At 43.0% G+C, this 18753-nt stretch overlaps 1 protein-coding gene across 3 annotated transcripts in view; it reads left to right on the top strand.

Moving 5' to 3' along the window:
• LOC127611244 (E3 ubiquitin-protein ligase SH3RF3-like) overlaps positions 1-17330 on the top strand; it is a 64498-nt gene extending 47168 nt beyond the window's left edge. For 2 of the 3 annotated variants that reach the window (XM_052081653.1, XM_052081652.1), the window contains 7 exons: positions 848-1159; positions 1887-2002; positions 3728-3898; positions 7617-7882; positions 11584-11909; positions 14933-15309; positions 15698-17330. In XM_052081653.1, coding sequence (XP_051937613.1) covers positions 848-1159; positions 1887-2002; positions 3728-3898; positions 7617-7882; positions 11584-11909; positions 14933-15309; positions 15698-15866 — 1737 coding nt within the window. In that variant the 3' untranslated portion in view covers positions 15867-17330. The remainder of the gene's footprint in view (positions 1-847; positions 1160-1886; positions 2003-3727; positions 3899-7616; positions 7883-11583; positions 11910-14932; positions 15310-15697) is intronic. The other variant, XM_052081655.1, reaches the window with a different exon arrangement.
• Positions 17331-18753: the final 1423 nt, after the last annotated feature.

Genomic DNA, 18753 nt, shown 5'->3' on the forward strand with positions numbered 1-18753 from the left:
CTGCAGACAGACCAGTTCTCCCCCATGTCTTGAGTGTGGAGTTAGTGAGCAAATTGCTATCGATACTCTACAGAAGAGCAGGGTGCTCCCAACCAGCACGTGTGGCCGCACGGAGAGACTGAACAAAGAAATATTTTATCGAGTTGATCAAAGACGCATTGCGAGTTGGCGTTTAGAGCGTTCCAGCTGTGATATTTATTGGCAGATTAAATTCCCACTAGCAGCCAAATTTTAAAAATATATATTTTTTGTTTGTTTTGGCGTTCTTTTTTCGCTGTTTGTCGGCCAACATTAACACAAGCCTATTGTGTTTTTTTTTGTTGATGTTTTTTTTAACTAAATCAAGTTGCGGGGTGTGTGCCAGAAGGCCTGACGGAAGAGAGATAAAAAGTGCTCTCGTAGGTGAAATCGAAAACACGAGTCACGTGACCATGAACCATTCACATGGGAGAAAACATGCAACATGCTCTGCTGGACATGTTGCTCGTTTGTATTCAACTCGATCCCGAAGCCACCTTCGAATGTTTTGGCTTCTTCGGCACATCGCCGATGATAAGCAACAGTCACAGAGATGGAGCGAACTTGGTTTGCAGAAGATTTGTCACTCGTGCTGGTGAGCATGAGCTGATTGTGTACCGGAGCTCAAATGACCAACACAGATTAGGAATTGAGAGATCCCCTCGGTCCCACTGCTGCCAAACAATCTGATATCTCTGCCCAGGACAATATGCCCGTTTTATAACTGAACGGGAATTTTGCTCCATGTCTAGTGCCTAAAAGCTCGGTTCAGTTCGTCATTTATCCTCCACGTAGCCACCATGTCTTCTCCTTCTCTCGTCACCTCCAGTTAAACGAAACGGCAAAGCAGCTGATGGAAATCGACAAGCCGACGACAACGCCCAGTGTGCCGGGTCCGAGCTCGGAGCCGTCCCCGTTGGGTCCCTGCTCTCTCGGCCCCTCCCCCAGCACCTCGCCTTCCAATGGAAACGGCTCGGGACATCGGAGAGGCGAAGGGAAGAAAAACGCAAAGAAGAGGCATTCGTTCTCAGCTCTGTCCGTTACCCAGCGAGCGGCCCAACTCAACAACCGACACAGTATGGAGATCTCTCACCCAGTCCTCATCAGCTCCTCTGACCCCAGGGCCGCCGCACGCATCCAGGTTTGTTCGCGCCCAGTACCAAAGCGATTGGCCCATTTATGTACCGTATTTTCCGCACTATAAGGCGCTTCGGAGTATAAGGCGCACCTCCAATAAATGGCCTATTTTAAAATAGTTTTTCATTTATAGGGCACGTCACATTATAAGGATATGGATAGAAGCTACAATAGTGGCTGCGGTTGTGTTATACATCCACTAGATGGAGCTATGCTATATAAAGCTTTCACAAAGCGCTTTACAGAACATTTAATATACTACGTCCGAGAAATCCGAATATTGATCGATATATATATATAAAGCGCATCGGATTATAAGACACACTTATAATATATTTAGGTGCGCCTTATAGTGCAGAAAATACGGTAATTGATAAATCGAAAGGGTTCCGTTTTTTCTTGCAACCGGTTTGGCCAAAAGTCACTGTACATGTTTTTCAATAACTTTTTTTCTTATCATCATTGTATTGGCTAAGACATAAATTTGGAAAACAAAAATAAGTTTAAAAAAAAATGGATTTAATGACAAATTTGTCTCAGTTCGCTCACAAATATACTTGCTCGATGTTGCAGTGTTGACAGAAGATAGTTGGATTTTATTTTTGGATTGTGTTTTTGTCTCCTCTGGTTAACACCCAGAATGCATTTGGAAATGGAAAACTGCACACCCATTTTTTTTCTCTTTGCCTCAAAGTTTCAAATTGCTTGCTTCTTTTTCTGCACGCCTTCAGGATGCATCGTCCCCAGGTCCCTCCCCCTCCTCGGCAGGGGTACTGGTGCCCCCAAAAGTGGCATCTATAACCTCTGAGCTGTTGGCCCATGCAAAAGTGCAGCTGCCTCTCAACATGTGAGTAAACCTCAATCGCTCCTCCCTCTTGTAACCTGGATTTTGCATCGCTCCTGTTTTATTTCTCCACACACTTGAATAACATCTGAGGCCTAAAGTTTACGTTCAATGCCATTTTCTCGCGAGCATAAAAAAGCATTTCCTCCACTGCGCCCTGAGATATTGGCCGCGTTCCACTGTTTCTACTACTAACGACTCCTCCACCATGACACTGAGAACGCCCTTTCAAAACAACTTTAAAAGGCACTAAAATACAATAACGTATTTCGACCTTGGCTGTACAAAGCACCGTTTCAAAATAAGGCTTACGACTACGAATCCCAAATTTGCTCCACATCTAAGGCACATTTTTACATGCTAAATGTGCTTGAACTTCTCATTTAATCAGTCCTGCTCTTTTCTTCGCCTAAGTTGTGCGAGTGTTCCGAGATATCAACAACGGCACCTTTTATAATATCGAGTTCTCATCACTTCAACAGACTTCCCTTAACTGTAGCTTAAGATTTTCCCCAAATGTGAAGCAAGACATCACCTTGCGTTTTAATCCGCATTTCCGGGCCACGCAAATCTCACACGCGCAAAGACACACGTCCCGAGTGGATTGGTAGTGCTGATGAAGGTGGACGTTTCAATCTTGACCTGGCAACTATTCCTGTTGCCATGGGAAGACAGAATCCGACCCCCCTTCACATCTGTTACCATGGCAACCTACAGGCAGCATATAGAGCTGGTTTACTCCAGTCTCATCGTTTGCCATCACCATTAACAACAACAACAACAGCAGCAAAAGCTCTTTGGGATGTAAAGTAGATACAGTTCAAAATATTTCACGCATGAGCACAATTCTACGGGACGTACGTACAATAACAGAATGGTGCGAGCGTAAATGTGAATTTCTGATCGTAAGAATTTGACACCATTGCCGGCATTCCGTATTCCTTGGCGGGTTAAACGAACGGCCACTCTGTGCTCTTTGTTAGCCTTTTTTTCTTTATTGTTTTTTACAGCAGGTTTTTCAGAGTAGATGATTATAAGGAGAAATTAGTTTTTCGTTTGGAAAATGAAGACAAACCATTAAATTTCATACCGCGGGCCTTTCTTGTCAAGGTTCTCAAAATATGTTACTGGTGCTACAAGTGGTGCACAAGCGCCCTCTACTGGCAGAATAAATCACTGAATACAATTCCGAATAAAATAAAATACTGGTCCAGTTCAGTTGTCTTTAACTTTAAGTACAATATATTTGAATGTAATCTTTAACCCTTTCAGGTACCCTGTAACCTGATAACATGACAAGCCGTTCACTGTAGTCTCAGCTGTCCCTGAAAGGGTTCCAAACTATTTATTTCCAAATATTTAATTTAGGTTATTCAACTAATGTCAATCATTTGCTGCAAGTGTATGTTTTATAACCGCAGTCGTGTTTTTTTTTTCTTATTCATCATTTTGTTTGTATTATACTTGAGCATTCAGTGATGTAACTGTACTTTGCACCATTGGGAAAAGCAATTATACTGCAGTAATTCTTCTCTACGCAAGCCTTTTGGATTACATAAGAAAAATCGCAGGTGTCTTTTGTTTGAAGCGTTCACGTATAATGTTTGGGCTTTATGTCACATCTGTCTTAATGGTGCGTGCTGGGAACAACTCGCATTGATGTTGTCGTTGCCATTGAGTCAATGTTTCCTCTTTCCACATTATTTTCTACGACTTTTTATTTCTCAGCTACCTTGCGCTTTACGCCTACAAGCCCCAGAAAGCTGACGAGCTTGAACTTAGAAAGGGGGAGATGTACCGGGTGACAGAGAAGTGTCAGGACGGATGGTTCAAAGGCACCTCACTGAGAACGGCCGCGTCTGGCGTCTTCCCGGGGAACTACGTCACCCCCGTGTCCAGGTCAGTCATAGCCATTCTCACATTTAATTGCCTTGTTGTATTGAGTCAGTCACAGTTGAAACGTTCACTGTTGTCCCCCGAAAAAACAATCTGCAGTGCAAAGAGATAAGAGAATTGGACTTTTCAACACCGTTGAAAAAGTTTGAAACAACGGCCTTGTGGCCCTAGCAAAACATGGGCTCCCTGAAAGACAATAATCAAAGCCCCTGATAGTAATTTCACGTTGATTTGGCACTTTGTCGCCAAGTCGCTGAATTACATTTGTCAGTTGTTGCAGATCCATTCATGCGGCAGACACTTCATCGAACGCAAACATGGGAAACTTTTTCCAAACGTTGGCTAAGCGTTGGCTAGCAAAAGTTAGCACCGCTAACACGTAAACAACACGGCTGCTGCGCTTAAGCGGATGTACGCTTATATTTGACAATCGGGACAACTTTGAAGATCGTTCCTTCCGATTTATACGGTACTTGTTTGTATAAATAGATTGGCGGGAATCCACGGAATTGAAAAGACAGTTTTCTGTCATGCTAAGGTGAGAAGAAACTGAAGATTGAATGAACATTTTCCTAGGGGCGGTGCTTAACTTTTTATACACGGCTATTTTTGCCTTATATTAAATTTATTAATAAGAATAAGAAAGCCTCACAATGGAGACATTTCCAAAGTTATGAAAGTAGAAGAACCAAAAAAAAGCATAGGAGCTGCTGTAAAGGTAGCCACTCTTGTGGCGCCATCTTGAAGTCATAATCGCATAAGTTCAAGTTGACGATAATCATTTCTTTTCATCCATTCAAATAGTTTCCCTAGTGGAGGTTGATTTGTGATCATCCCCGGTCCTGTCTCTACCTTTCCCGTTCTACCGCATAGCGAGAGTAGTTCATTACCATCGGCATAATCATCATTATCGTAAAATTGTTATTACGGCCCCTGTTAGCATTCAAACCCAACTACCCGACGCCGTTGAAACCGCACGAGATTAAAAAGGTAAGTGCGCGAGGTCAGAGTTGCATATTGTTTCATTTTTACGGCCGCCGTCATTCCTTTGAGGAGGTTCTTATTTCAAGCGGCTGCTCGGCTCATCTGCATTCTGCCCCCATGATGCGGCGAAAGACTGCGAGCGAGGGAGCTGGGGGGCGGGGGGGGGGGTAGAAACAAAAGCCGAGCATAACAGAAAGACAAACAAGCGAGAGAAAGATAATGAAGACTCGGGGAAAACGGCAGGAAGGAAAATGAGGCATGAAAGGAGGGAGGTGGATGATGAAACCGTACGACGTGTCGGGTTGGGGCGGACAAACAAACAAGTGGGAAGGAGTCAAAGAAATGAGAAGGGGTGAGACTGAAGACGGATGGAATGAAAAGGAAAAAAAAAAAAGAATGCAAGAGCGTTTAACATTCTCCGGTGTGTGCTTTGCCTGTTGCAATGATTAGCGGGGTAGAGGGGAGAATTAAATGAGACTATTTGTTATGTTTGCACAAAAAGAACAGTCGCTCTTTCTTGAGCTTCCTTGCTCTATACTTACGAAGCTGCATGGATGCTCATTATGAAAAGCAGAAGCTGACACACACACACACACACGCACCTGGGCATGTGTAATTGAGTGGCTGTATTTTCCGAAAGATTAAAGCAAACTCACCTTCAATCTGAAATACCGAGTCTTTCAATATTTGTCATGATTTTGTTTCCGATTGTTGGTTTTGTGTTCGACTCGCAAGTTTGGATTTATAGTTTGTTTCTTCTGTGCTTCCTTGTTAGTCTGAAGACATTTTGTTCACTTTCAATTCAGTGCCAAAATGGTTGACAAGGTTGTTTGATAGCATTTTTTTTTTGCTGTTCTCATTCTGTCCCATTTTGTGCTTTCATTGAAAATCTTTGGGTGTGATCGATAATGAACATTAAGAATTGATTTTTACACAGATCTGATCAGCTGCATCGTAACGGTTCGTTTTATGTGTAAGAATTGGTGACAGTTTGTAAAGTCGTAATTTGCCCGATTGATCAATAATCTTATTGATCAGCTCCACAAAATAAAACAATATCGCCAAACACAATCTCGTTCACTCCAGGGATGTTCTGTGCTGCCATTGCTAATAACCCATGGTTTCTCTTTTCCCCCAATATTTTCAAATATACTGCATGTATTTTTTCCCCCATCCCCTTTCTTAACTCATTCACTCCCAAAGACGTTTTTAAACGTCTTTTCAGACATGGTCTAGAATTGGCTGTTACTGAATGACTTAAATACTCCCATTGTCCATGTATTGAGTGGTTGCCGCCGTTTTGGGAAGAATTTTTAGGATTTAACTGTTATTTAAATTTGTTTAAAAAAATACATTTTGAAAAAACACGAACCGGTTCGGGCAAAGCTTACAGTATTTGGATAGAAAATATTTATCATGAGAAAGGTTCTTGTCTGCCAGCTCGAGTCTTTACATTTTTCTACTGTTTCTACGTTTCTTCTTCATATTTTCCTTCAGCCCTGTGGCGCCATACTGCCTCTCGCAGGTCAGTCTTGGTACTGTTACAGACATGTTCTTTGGTGGTGGTGGTGGGGGGGCTCCTAATCGACAGTGTTCTGTGTTTGCGATCTTGAGTCCACCGCATACTTTATAATACCTTAAGAAGACTTGCAGATGTTTTTCTCATCGTATGTGAAGTCGCTCCCATTTTAAGATATTACAAATCTTTATATGCGCCCCCGGCTTTTGTAAACGGCTTTATCCAATCCGTTCCTTGACCATGACCGCAACAATCACAACAAATGTGTTTATCGACCTGAAACCATTTCCTCATGTTACCCTTCAAAGTCACTGTCAAGCCTGTTTTGCTGAAAGATTATGTAATACCAGCACTGCCCGTCGTACCTTGCGGGTTCATACATAAACTGTACAATATCAGCTTCATGTCAGCCCGGCGCGGAATATTTTTGAGGGAGTCGTCCCTACTTGCACAGGCGTCAACGCGACGACAGTTGCTGCCGCTACTGCCGGCGTATGACACAGTATTCTTTTCCGCCTCTCCATCTCTGTGCTGTTGACTCAAAACGGAAAGATCCCTGATTAGGGGGTGGGGAGGGTGGGGAGCTGTGTGAGCTCAGGCCAAAATATCATTTCTGCAACCGTACCCTTTATAAATGCTTTATAACTCATGCTTTTTTTTTTCATTGACAAGATCAAGCTCGCACAAGCCCCTAACTTTGCTATATGACTGTAAGTCAATGGGCAACAATAAGAGAGTGGATGTCGCAATCGGCGTAGTTCAGCTCACCGCGCTGCCTGTTCGTTATTCGGCATACGGAATCTCAAGCCACTTGCCACGTCCTAAATGTGATCAGCATTGTCGGTGTAATGCTGTTTTTGGCTGAAAAGGGGATGGAAATGGTGTGGTTTTGGCACAACACTGGTAATTTGAAATGGGGAAACCAAGCGAAGGGGGGGGGGGGGCGGGGGTGTCGCCACTATTGTGAAAATGCTCTTCTATAAAAGGCATCAAAACCAAAACAACAATGATAGCAAGAATACTAGCGAGCCGCCTAAGTAAAGGTTACATTTTGCTGTGCTATAACTCAGCGCTGACGCCAAGACGACAGACGCAAACTACAAACGTCTCTCCAAAAGAGAAGTTGAGACACCCAGCTGGGATTCGAGTAAAGCTCCCAATCTTGTGTCAAGCCTTCACCATCCAATAACAATTAACTCTCCTCTTTCTGTTTTAAAGGGCTACTTTTGGAGTGGGCGCGACACGAGGCTCGTGTTTGTCCAGTCCAGGAAATGGAGGAGGTGGTGGTTGTAGTCAGCTCAGCGGTAAAATCTCGGATCCCTCTTCTCCAGGGTCCCCGGGGCCCTCTTCGTCCCGTCCGTCCACGCCACTGGTCAACTGCGTCGGTCCCGCTTTGTCGCCGCAGACCGCAGCTGCGCAGCTGAAGAACTGCCTGCGCTCCAGTCAGCATTCGGTCAACCAGACGCGCACCTCCATGCAGCTGGGTGAGCAAACGGGACCAAAACATCGGCGACTTTCAGAGGCGCCGCAGTCACGTTCGACGAGTGGCCGCCGCGTGAATGAAAAGGTTTTTAGCAGCAGGGGGCAATTGTCTGCGCTGTCATTAGAGCAACGTAAACGACTATCACTGTCACGGCGTAATACAATCTCTGCAATTTGCACCCCGCTGTGCGTCTTGAGGTGTTTCTGCAGCACCGGCCCGTCTGCTCGCCGAGGCCTGTGTAATCAGCACGCACTTCAAAGCGATGAATACACGCTTGATTACAAAACACGTTAGTCGTCACCTTTGCTGCCCCGTGTCGAGATTGGCTAGAAGATAGTTTGACAGATGCTCAAATGAATGCGGAATATCTTGCAAAGCTGTGAGGAGTCATTTGTATTCCTAGCTTGTTTGTTTGTTTGGGGGTTTTTTTCTGTTTAATTTGCAGTTGTGGGACAAAAACAACCTTAGCGTGCACGATATAAAGTGAAAGGTAGTCAATTCCGGGGTGACTTATCGACTTCTGCTTCGGTTTGGACCCATTTTCCAAGAGGACGTATGGTAATAGAATTTGACATCGATGGCACAGTCAAACATTCTTATTAAAAATGAAAAAGTAAAAATGAAGTAGGACTTTAATTTGTATTCGGGATCGCTAAAAAGTAGTACACAGATGTCTTGACAGATATCGTTTATCAAGTAGCATAACTGACCCCGTCGTTTTTGACCTCATGTATTAATAGAAATATGAATTTTAACCCTTTTGAGGACAGCGGTTACTACAGTGGCCAACTTATTGTGTTATCAGATTATGAAAGGGTTAAAATAAAATACCGGATTCTTTGCTACAAAATCCGATTGTTTTTTTTTTGTAGTTAGTTATTTTTTTCGATTTTTTTGTTGTTTGTTTTTGCAGAGTTTTTGGGGGTTAGAAAAATTAAGAAAAAAATAACTCAGGCTATTATGATATCGATATCCTGAAATCTTTTTAATTATCCACGACACCAAATTTTTATGCTACTTTCAATGCATATTTTTCCCCAAAACATTATTTTTATATCATTCCACCCATTGAGGCGTCCAATGTCACCGTTCCCCAGACTTGACATTTAATGAAAATCTTTGGAGCTGGAATTTGAAACAAATCAGCGATCTTTTAGCTAAACCATGTCGCTCTCATGAATCAAGGTCTACTTTTTCACCGTGGATGCGTTCTGGAGCTGAAAATATGCAGCTAAAAATGCCCGTTCAAAGAAATCCGCCGTCTGCTTCAAGGTTGTATTATCACGCAGTAACGCACCGCTCCAGGAATAACATGGAAAGCGTCAAAGTGTTCAGTGTGTCATAGTCTTCCGCTTGACGTATTGCTCGTTTGTGTCAATTTACTTTTTCGGTCTTGACATTGTATTTCAAAACTGGAGGCGCATTGGAGCCTTATTAATAATGAGAAGAGAAAAAGCCTTTGCCTCCTGCTTCCAAATCCTGAGCTACTGCAGGCAATCAGGGACATAAAGTAATAATAAGTGGCTGGTATAATCTTGTCGCAGGTCTTGAACTTGTGCCACGCTTGTTTGTGGGAGTTCAGCCACTGTTAAGCAGCATGCTGGACCCGAGGCCTGTTCGTGTGCTAAGCTTGGAAAAGCAGTGTGGCGAGATGAAAATATGAGGGAAAGATACAAACTTGGTTGAATGAGTTAGATTAATTCGTGATCTGTCCCTCATTTTTAAATCCATATGTCAACAGAGAAGACACACTTGGGCCACATGCCAAATACCGTATTTCCCGCACGATAAGGCGCTTTGGAGAACAAGGCGCACCATCAACAAATGGCCTGTTTTAAACTATTTTTATATATCGGGCGCACCGCATTATAAGGCCCATAGAAAAGAAGCTATAAACGTGGATGAAGTTGCATTGTGCATCCACTAGATGGAGCTACGCTAAAGGAAATACAATACACCTTTATATAGAGCTGTAGCAAAGCGCTTTACAGAACATTTGAAATACTACGTTCAAGAAATCATCATATTTATCCATATATAAGCGCATCGGATTATAAGGCACACTGTCGGCTTTTGAAAAAATTATCACTTTTTAGGTTCGCCTTACAGTGCGGAAAATACGGTAATGAATCAATACAAAGGGTTCCGCTTTTTTCTAGCAACCGAATTGGCCAAAAGTCATTGTACATTTTTTTCAAAAACGTATTTTCTTATCATCATTGTATTGGCACCTTATAGTGCGGAAAATACGGGAATGTGAAAAGGTAGCAGAGCTAAACAAAGGTAACCCAAAAAACGCCTGAAAATAGAAACATTGCCGCAATGTTGGCGCTGCAGGGCAGAGTTGGCAGCAAGTAAAATGAACCTTGGCAGGTCTGCGTAGCATGCGAGGATGATGTGGAGCAAGTGTAGTAGGAGTGTAACACACGGCCCAGCACTGCATGACGCCAAGACTGGGCCGCGCTTAAGAAATACACGGCTGAATGACATCACTTTGTTTTTGTGTTCTATGTAGGCGTAATGATAGAACCTCTTGCCGCTTGCTTTTTCCCCGCTCGGTCTCTGGCTGTCATTCCCATACACACTCACACATCTGGACCATGCTACAAAGTGGCAAGCCACTTTTGAGAACTGCAGTGTTATACAGCAGGTGGCAGCCGTATTGTTGTCCGGTTTTTTATGTTTTTTTTTTTTTTTCTGGCTTGTGACAGTTTTAAGACAGCTGCTTACGGCTTGGGAAGTTGTTGCCTGTTGTTGTGGTCCGCCCCCCATGATTCACTCACTTCTCCCAAAAGGTTGGCTAGGTTAGCTGTTGGACAGAAATATCAGCAGGAGCCGAAAATGCACTAGATCATAGGTGTCAAACTCAGGTCGTGGAGGGCCGCTGTCCTGCATGTTTTCTAAGTCTCCATGTTGCAACACACCTGATTCAAATGAACAGGTTCAATGTCAGGCTTCTGAAGAGCTTGCTGATGATCCCAGGTGCAACACACCTGATTTAAATCATCAGGATTCTTCTCATGCTGCCTCGCAGCTGGCTGATGAGCTGATCATCTGCATCAGGTGTGTTGCAGCTGGGAAAGATGAACTTTTCAGTGTTTGAAAACAAGAGGCTGAACAGCAAAACGGACAACAGGTGTTCGCGCTAACACGCTAACGCGCTAACATCCTGTTTGAAGCTTAGCACTGGCGAGGCACTGTTGGGATATATTTCATTGATTAATCAATTGGGAATTTTGCACTTCAGGCTCTTAAGCACCCTTGAACAGTTGGCCACGTGCTCGAAACTCAAACGTTTCGAAAAAAGGTCAAATTAACACCTGTAAAGTGCATTTCAGGCTCATCGTGACATTTCACTCAAAAGACAAATATTGCCAAACCTTTTTTGTGAGTGTCGTTTGTGACTCATTACTTTCTTTTGAGTCGAATACCCTGCATTTATTCAAGCGCTGAAAAATATCGACCATATTAATGTACTGCCATTCTTGCTGTGAGACCATAGCGCTAATAACTTTGGCACCTCGGTTTTATGATGCGTATTATTTCTGATTAACAGTACAGTGTCTATAAAGCGGTGAACTACCGAGATAAATGTTCCCTTCAGGAAATGAAATTAACGAGGACTAATGGCTACCTGCTGTCAGTGAAAAGGTCCGTGCAGTTATATTCATGCAGAAAAAAATATATTTTTTTCTATTTTAGTCCATAGTTCGCCCGCCGGAAGCCCAGAGCGACCCGCAGTGGCGATATCTTCCCTGCGTTCTCAGAGCTCCTCCCCTTCACGTTGCGCGAGCCAATCGGGTCGCCCGCTCTCCATGACGTCTCCAGGACCCAGTTTGGGGCCCTCGCCCCTGTCGTCCCCCGCCTCACGGCCGCACCTGCCCCTGTCGTCTCCTTTGTCCTGCCTCACGCCTCCCAACGTGTCAGCGGTGCTACTCAACGGGGAACCGACCATCCCCCTGCAGCCGCCCTCACCGGGTCCCTCTCATGCACCTGCGCAGTGCGCGCTGGCCCCCAAAACAGAAAAGGTAAGTGTGCTCATCACGCTAAGACGAACCAAACCTTACTACAATTATAACAGTGTCATGTTTCGCCCCACAGTGCCACCTGTTGGTCACAAACCGAAACATGACAAACAGAAATTACCGTTTTTTTTTTTCGTCTTTTATCAATTGATTCACACATGAGCTTCCGGGATTCATTTTCAAATGGCATCCATAAACTCCAAAACAACCTCAGCCGGCTTCAACCGAAAAAAGGGAGCGACTTGTGAAGGCGAGCGTTGCGAAAACGTAATAGCTTCTCAATTGGCCGGCGCTGTAGCCCTCCAGCAAAAGCCATCCCACGTTTCTCAGCTCATTATTGAATAATTTCTGCTTCAACAGCTCCAACGCGTTGGAATTGTTCGAAATGAAGCGAAGCCCCAGTGTGTGGTTCTATGCATGGACCCGTTGTACCTGCTTTACGAATTCTCCCGCACCCTATGGCACTCATATTGAACTGTGTCTCTAACGCCACCTCGTCTGCCGCCTCATCTGCCTGGATGTCAAATCGGGACACGCTCGCGATGAGCGATGGCAGAGAAAAGCTCTGCATCTGTCTAAGATCCATTTGTTTTCGCTGCTGGCTCCGCTGTGTTGGACAGCTAATCTAACTACATGGCTAGCTGACAAACAGCTTTGTGATGGTGGAACAGCAGGCTTGTTTACATCATCCCCACTCAAAGATGGCTCGGTTTTTTTTTTGTTTTTCATGAGGCCCGGATATTAATGAATCCTCTTCTACTGCCACAGCGACAGATTTGATTTGTATTCTATTTATGCATCTATTGATGCATCTGTCCAGTTGGCTGTCTCTTGTGTGTTTGGAGGAGTTGCACTTCCCATAAAGGGGAATTGTCAGGTGACAATTCCCCAATAGATTGGTCCCCAATAGATTGGCAATAAAATATCCAGCACCGTCTGTATGTATCACTTGGACTGCTCTATGGCAGGAATCCAAGTGCCTGATTCAGATTTAATACGCGTCTCTGATTTTTTTTTTTTTTTTTTTTTTTTTTAATGTACCGGTACCTTTCAAGTGGCACATATCAGATATGGCACCGTTTACGCTGTCGGATCAAAATGAAACAAGCACGGGTGCCCAAATTGCACTCAAATCACTGAATGGTGAAGTCACATAGTGAGAATACCAAAGTAAATCATTAAACGTTGATAATATGTAGCTGTTATGAAGAGCGTTTTTTTTTCTTCATTGTGGGACTCTTCTGTTATGTTTTTGTTTAGATTACGTTTGGTTTTGTTACCTCATATGCCCGTTTTGTCGCACCTGTTCTCGTTATTCGGGTCCCTTGTGTTTTACCAATCAGCTCCCTCAACCCTCCGTGTCTCGTCCAGGTGTTTCTCGTTGTCTCGTCCAGGTGTTTCTCGATGTCTCGTCACTTTGCTTGTATTTAGTTCCCTGGGTTCTGTCAGTCCTCGTCAGATCATTGCGTCTGTCTCTGTGCCCTTGTCATGTTTTGTTTCTGTCCTAGGTTTTTGTTACTTTGGTTTTCTGTGATTTTCATGACTTTGTTTGTGTATTTCAGTTACTTTTTATTTTATTTGTTATGTGAATGTGTTTTGCTCAGTTCATGCTGCCTCCCTGCCATCCACGCAAAATATCACAATAACTTTATTCATGAACAATTAGGTTGTCATTGCCTGTCCCAAATAATTTTATCTTATCATCCATGCTGTACCTCATCATCAGATTTGATACTTTTTTTTGCTCTGATCATGTGACAACGCACCACCGTCTGTTTGTTCTAGTCGGACTGAATTTACGGGAAACAATGTCTGCCAGACGGCTTTAAACACACACAAACCAACACGCGCATGTTGAACATCAGAAAGCCAGAACAAAGGATGCTTGTCAGAACGAGCATTAGTGAGTCACTGAGAAATGTATTTCATTTTATTAAATGCAGTGAGCACGAGCGCAAAAGCGTTTTGCTGCCAATCCTGACCACTCGTGGCACGCTAAAGAAAATTGTTTCCTTAAAAACTGTACAAATTTTGTGTATTGGCTCCACTTTTTCCAAGCTTCCCCCCCTGACCCACCACCCTACCCCGCCTCAGGCCACACATGGAGCAAACAATTTTCATTGCTGTCTGTTTTTCAAAATGACTTATCCGTCATTTTGTCGTGTCTTCATAATAACAGGATGAGGTGAAGATATTTGTATGGTTGCACAGTCATAAAAGCCCCCGAGGCTAACCATAACTACAAATTGGCCGGCTACGAAAATGACTCGGCCTGGGTTGTTTTTTGTTTGGTTTTTTTTTTTTTTTTTTTTTTTTTTTTTTTTTTGGCTCGTCCTCCAGAGTTGAAGAAACATTCATGACAACGAGCAGTTACCGCAAGCCCCTTTGATCTGTCGGCCTCTATATTCATCTTTGAGCTAATTTACTGTAAAAGCACTTAAAGAGTGTTGAGCGTGGGTGAGCGAACGCTCAAGTAATTAGGTTGAAGGGCGGGCGGGCGCTGGCATCGACGGCAACATTTCTCACGAGCATGCGGTTTCCTTCGACCACTATTTGTAATGTGACCTTATCAATGGATTAACCAAACTCTCCCACTGTGGGACTGAACCTAAAGTGTACAGTTACAATCTGTATACAGTATGTTAAAAAAATAATAAATTAAAAAATCGTAATAAAAAATGTTACTTGAGGCTAGCGGCTCGAGTTAAGTAGGTCTAGACTGCCCCCTTGTGGTTAGTAGAATAGCAGCACACAAACTGGCACAGAAAAGCTTTGTTATAATAATAATAATACATTTTATTTATAAGCGCCTTTAAAGACACCCAAGTCCATGAAAAAACAGGTGACTTAAATGTGTTACTGTTCTTATGTAGAAGTATATATGGGCCCTTATTATATAATTTCATCAATGATGGAAAATACTGTACGTACCTATCAACAAATTATACAATATAATGACCCTTATACTGTGTTTTAAAAAAAAGTCTGGTCATCATGTCTTCTTGCCTCACTTTCCCCCCCATCAGAAGGAGAGAAAAGCCGGAGGTTTGTTGAAGCTCCTGTCAGGAGCGGCGGCCAAGAAGAAACCACGCTCACCTACCACCTCCCCACCCACCCACGATCCCTCCTCGGCCGGCCAAAGCGCGCTACCGACCAACCTCACCCACCACCCTCACCACCCCCACCACCACCACGCCCGTTCCGGCTCGTGTCCCATGGTCTCTCAGGGGCGAGCCGGCTCGTGTCCCGTCGAGATCGACATGGCGGGGGCTGTGGGGCTGGAACCTCTGCACAGGAAATCGGGCTCCTTGGATACAAACTTTCCCATGTCGCCCCCGCCAACGCGAGCTAGCAGTGTTCTAATGGTGCTCCGGCCCGAACCCAAGCCGCTGTCCAGAGAGAGGTGGGTGCACTTACTGACACGTACAAAGGAAATGGGGCAAAAATTGGGGGGGGGTTACTTTCTATATGTATAAAGTACGTCAGTACTTTCTATACTTTATACATTTGAATTCCATATTTTTAAATTTTTTAACAGATCAAATGTGCGTACAATTTTAATTGAACTTTTGTTTCAATGGCTTACAATTAGAAGCATCACACCAAATCGGAAAATCGTTTTGAATTTTTTTTTAAATATGAGTGTGAATCCAACCGAATGATATCAGTGCATTTTAAAATGTGAATTTTGGCATCCACACCTCGCAAGCCGATACAGGCTACGTATCAAGCCACGCCAGTTGAAAATGCAGTTGCTGACCAGAGTCTCCTCTTCTTCATGTGCTGGCCAGGTACCGTGTGGTTGTTCCTTACCCACCCCAGAGTGAGGCGGAAATCGAGCTTCGCGAGGGAGACGTGGTGTTCGTCCACAAAAAGCGAGACGACGGCTGGTACAAAGGCACCCTGCAAAGGACGGGACAGACTGGCCTGTTTCCTGGAAGCTTTGTGGAAAACTTTTAAAAAGAGACACAGAATCACTTGGCTTGATATTGGAGTTTCCAATCTGCCTTAAGGAGCTATTAACCCCCCCCCCCTTCCCCTCCTCCCAAAAAAGTTTTGAATTCACCGGAATTTGAGTTTCAGCGACAAGATTCTTCCTGTGGACTTTTTACAAAGGAAAAGACAGTAGCACAAGACATCTTCGGAAGTCTTTCTCGATCCAGCACACTTTCACCAGGAAAGAGGATGACCACACTTTCCCGTCCTCATCCCGGGAGTGCCACATCACAGGGGCCCCCCTCTGCGACTACTGAAGACGCACACGTACACTCGAAGAGCACACAAACAAAAGCTTCCCAAGTGTCATCCACCAGCACAACAAGCATCAGCTCGGCTTCAAATTGCGACCTCAGAACTTCTCTCTGGTGCGTTCTTTCTTTGCAAAGACCCAAACCAGGTTCATCGTGTTTGTGGCAATAAGCACATATTTTATTTTATTTTTTTAACGCAATATGTGTTGATGATAAATGTAGGGTTGCAACTAACAATGATCTCAATAATCGATTAATTTGTCAATTTTTGTGTTGTTGAATCCGATTTTTTTAAACTGGTTTCAATTCCAAAACGCGACATGATTTCAAATCAAAAGTGCAAATTAACCCTTTCAGGGACAGTGGTTACTACAGTGGACAGCATATCAATTTATCAGGTTAAAGGTTATCATTATTGGTGCATGAAAAGGTAAATAACGGTTCACTTCCTGGTTAGGTATGCAACGTGTCAAAAAATAGGGAAACATGTCGAGCGGTGATTTCCAAATTAAAGACAGATGTTTGCAAAAATATCAGTTTATTGATTCAACACAAATGTTAGCATTCTGCTTTCATGCAGGACGACAGAAATTTGTGAATATTTACAGTTCAGAGGCTGAGATTGTGAGGATTTGGATATTAAAGAAAAGGTCTAGGAACGATTAATCGATTCTCAAAATAATTCGAAAAACGATTATTCGTCGATTAATCGCTGCGCCTTGAGACAAAGGCGTGCAAACAATGTTTTTTTTTCTCTCTTTGTGTTTGTTTGTTTTATTATAAATGTTCAGATTGATATTTGTGTTGTCTCAAGCTGTGATCTGTCACTGGATTTGTTTGTATTTAAAACAAAAAAAACCCACCAAGGTGCAACAAGTAATTTCATCATTGATTTTTATATTTATTGAATCTGAAACTGTTCTATTTAATATTTCTCCCCCTCCCCCATGCCCACGGTGGCTTCTTGTGAGGAAAAAAATGGCTTGCTGAATGTAAAAAAAAGTTATAAAAAAAACCTTGGGATGTTTCATTTGTATTAAAGTTTTTTGTGTTTAATGGGCGCAAAGATGAGATTGCACTCGGTGACATTTCAGACAGCTCAACATATCTGCACTTCATGTGATTAGCATCTGCCTCGACAAAAAAAAACATTTTGCTTAAAAACAGCTTTTTTAAGTGGTTTTTTTTTAACTAAATGATCCACTCGCAAATTCTACTGTTTAGAGAGCGGTGCGAACAAAGTCGTGCAGATGTGGGTGAGACGCAAAGGATCGGAAAGTTGTAAACAGGAGCTTTTCATTCACCAACTGCCAAAACCTTTGACAGCGACTCGAATCTTGTTGTTGATATATATTTTTTGTACAAGTCTTCAGTGAGTGTACAGTCTGCTTTATGCATTTTTACGTCCTGAGAGTCAGTCCAAGCTAGTTTACATCTGCCACACGATCTACCTTCTCCCCCTCTCACCCCCTTTTCTGAGACCGAAGCACAGCCAAACTCGAGGGTTTGACTCACTGGGTATATTTGTGTTTTTGTGTGGGTGTGAAAGGGAATTCGCTCTTTGTGTGCGTTTGTTGCTCTTTGGGTTGAAGTTCCGCTCACAGTCACAAGGGGAGGGGGATAAAAAGGAAGCGAGAATGTGCATCAATATCCTCAGAGGGACGGACGCGTGTGTAAAAGTGTGAGGAAGGCAGATTTTTAATTGCAGCCGTTGGTGCAGCTCAATGATGAGCTGAACACGCTTTTTTAAAAAAAAAATCTAATTATATTTTCTAACACATATGAAAATGTTACAGTCCAAATAAAAATTTGACATCACCACGTAAAGTCAGAAATGTAAAAAAAATTGGTTTACATAAAATAAAAAATATATTTAAATACATCACTATTTTAAAGTGCGAAGAAAGCGAACCTGCTGGATTGTTTACATCTCCACCTACTGGCCTGACATGTGTATTACACCATTTTACAGGTCCCTGTGAATGGTTATCAATTAATTGATCTGTTTTTAAAAAAATAACTTGAAACTTTTGTGTGGTTAATTCACTGAACTCAATAATAATGAGCACTAAATTTGAGATGGTGGACACTTACATTTTACAGGGTGGTGTCATGTTTTTTTTCACAATATTGGCCTATGAAAAAGTGATTTCAAATCATGACTTTCGCCGAGGTCAAATAACAATTACTCCTTGACTCACGTCAATCGAATCTCTGTCTTGCCATAGAATGAAAATATGACACATTGCTCCAATTTGGACCCTCACAGCACAAAAACAAACAAAATGTTTTTATTCTTCATTTGCCCCCGAAACTCTGAAACGAAAAAATGACCAAACGGCGTTGAATTGGAAACAAAATTTCAAGCTCTCGATCACAGTGATGACAGAGATCGAGGCACGTTGCATCGTGGGTAATCCCGTGCATCTGGAGAGCAACTCTGTCAAGCCGATTATGGTCAACGTTGAAGAGGAGAAAAGCTGGATTCACAAATTACGCGGAAGAAAAGCACAGAGCGGAGAACAAAGCGAATTGAAGTCCAAGATGAGAACTAATGTTCACATTGATGACGTCATTTCATACTCTCGGCTACCACT

The sequence above is a fragment of the Hippocampus zosterae genome, chromosome 12, assembly GCF_025434085.1.
Source record: "Hippocampus zosterae strain Florida chromosome 12, ASM2543408v3, whole genome shotgun sequence".
Lineage (NCBI taxonomy): Eukaryota > Metazoa > Chordata > Actinopteri > Syngnathiformes > Syngnathidae > Hippocampus > Hippocampus zosterae.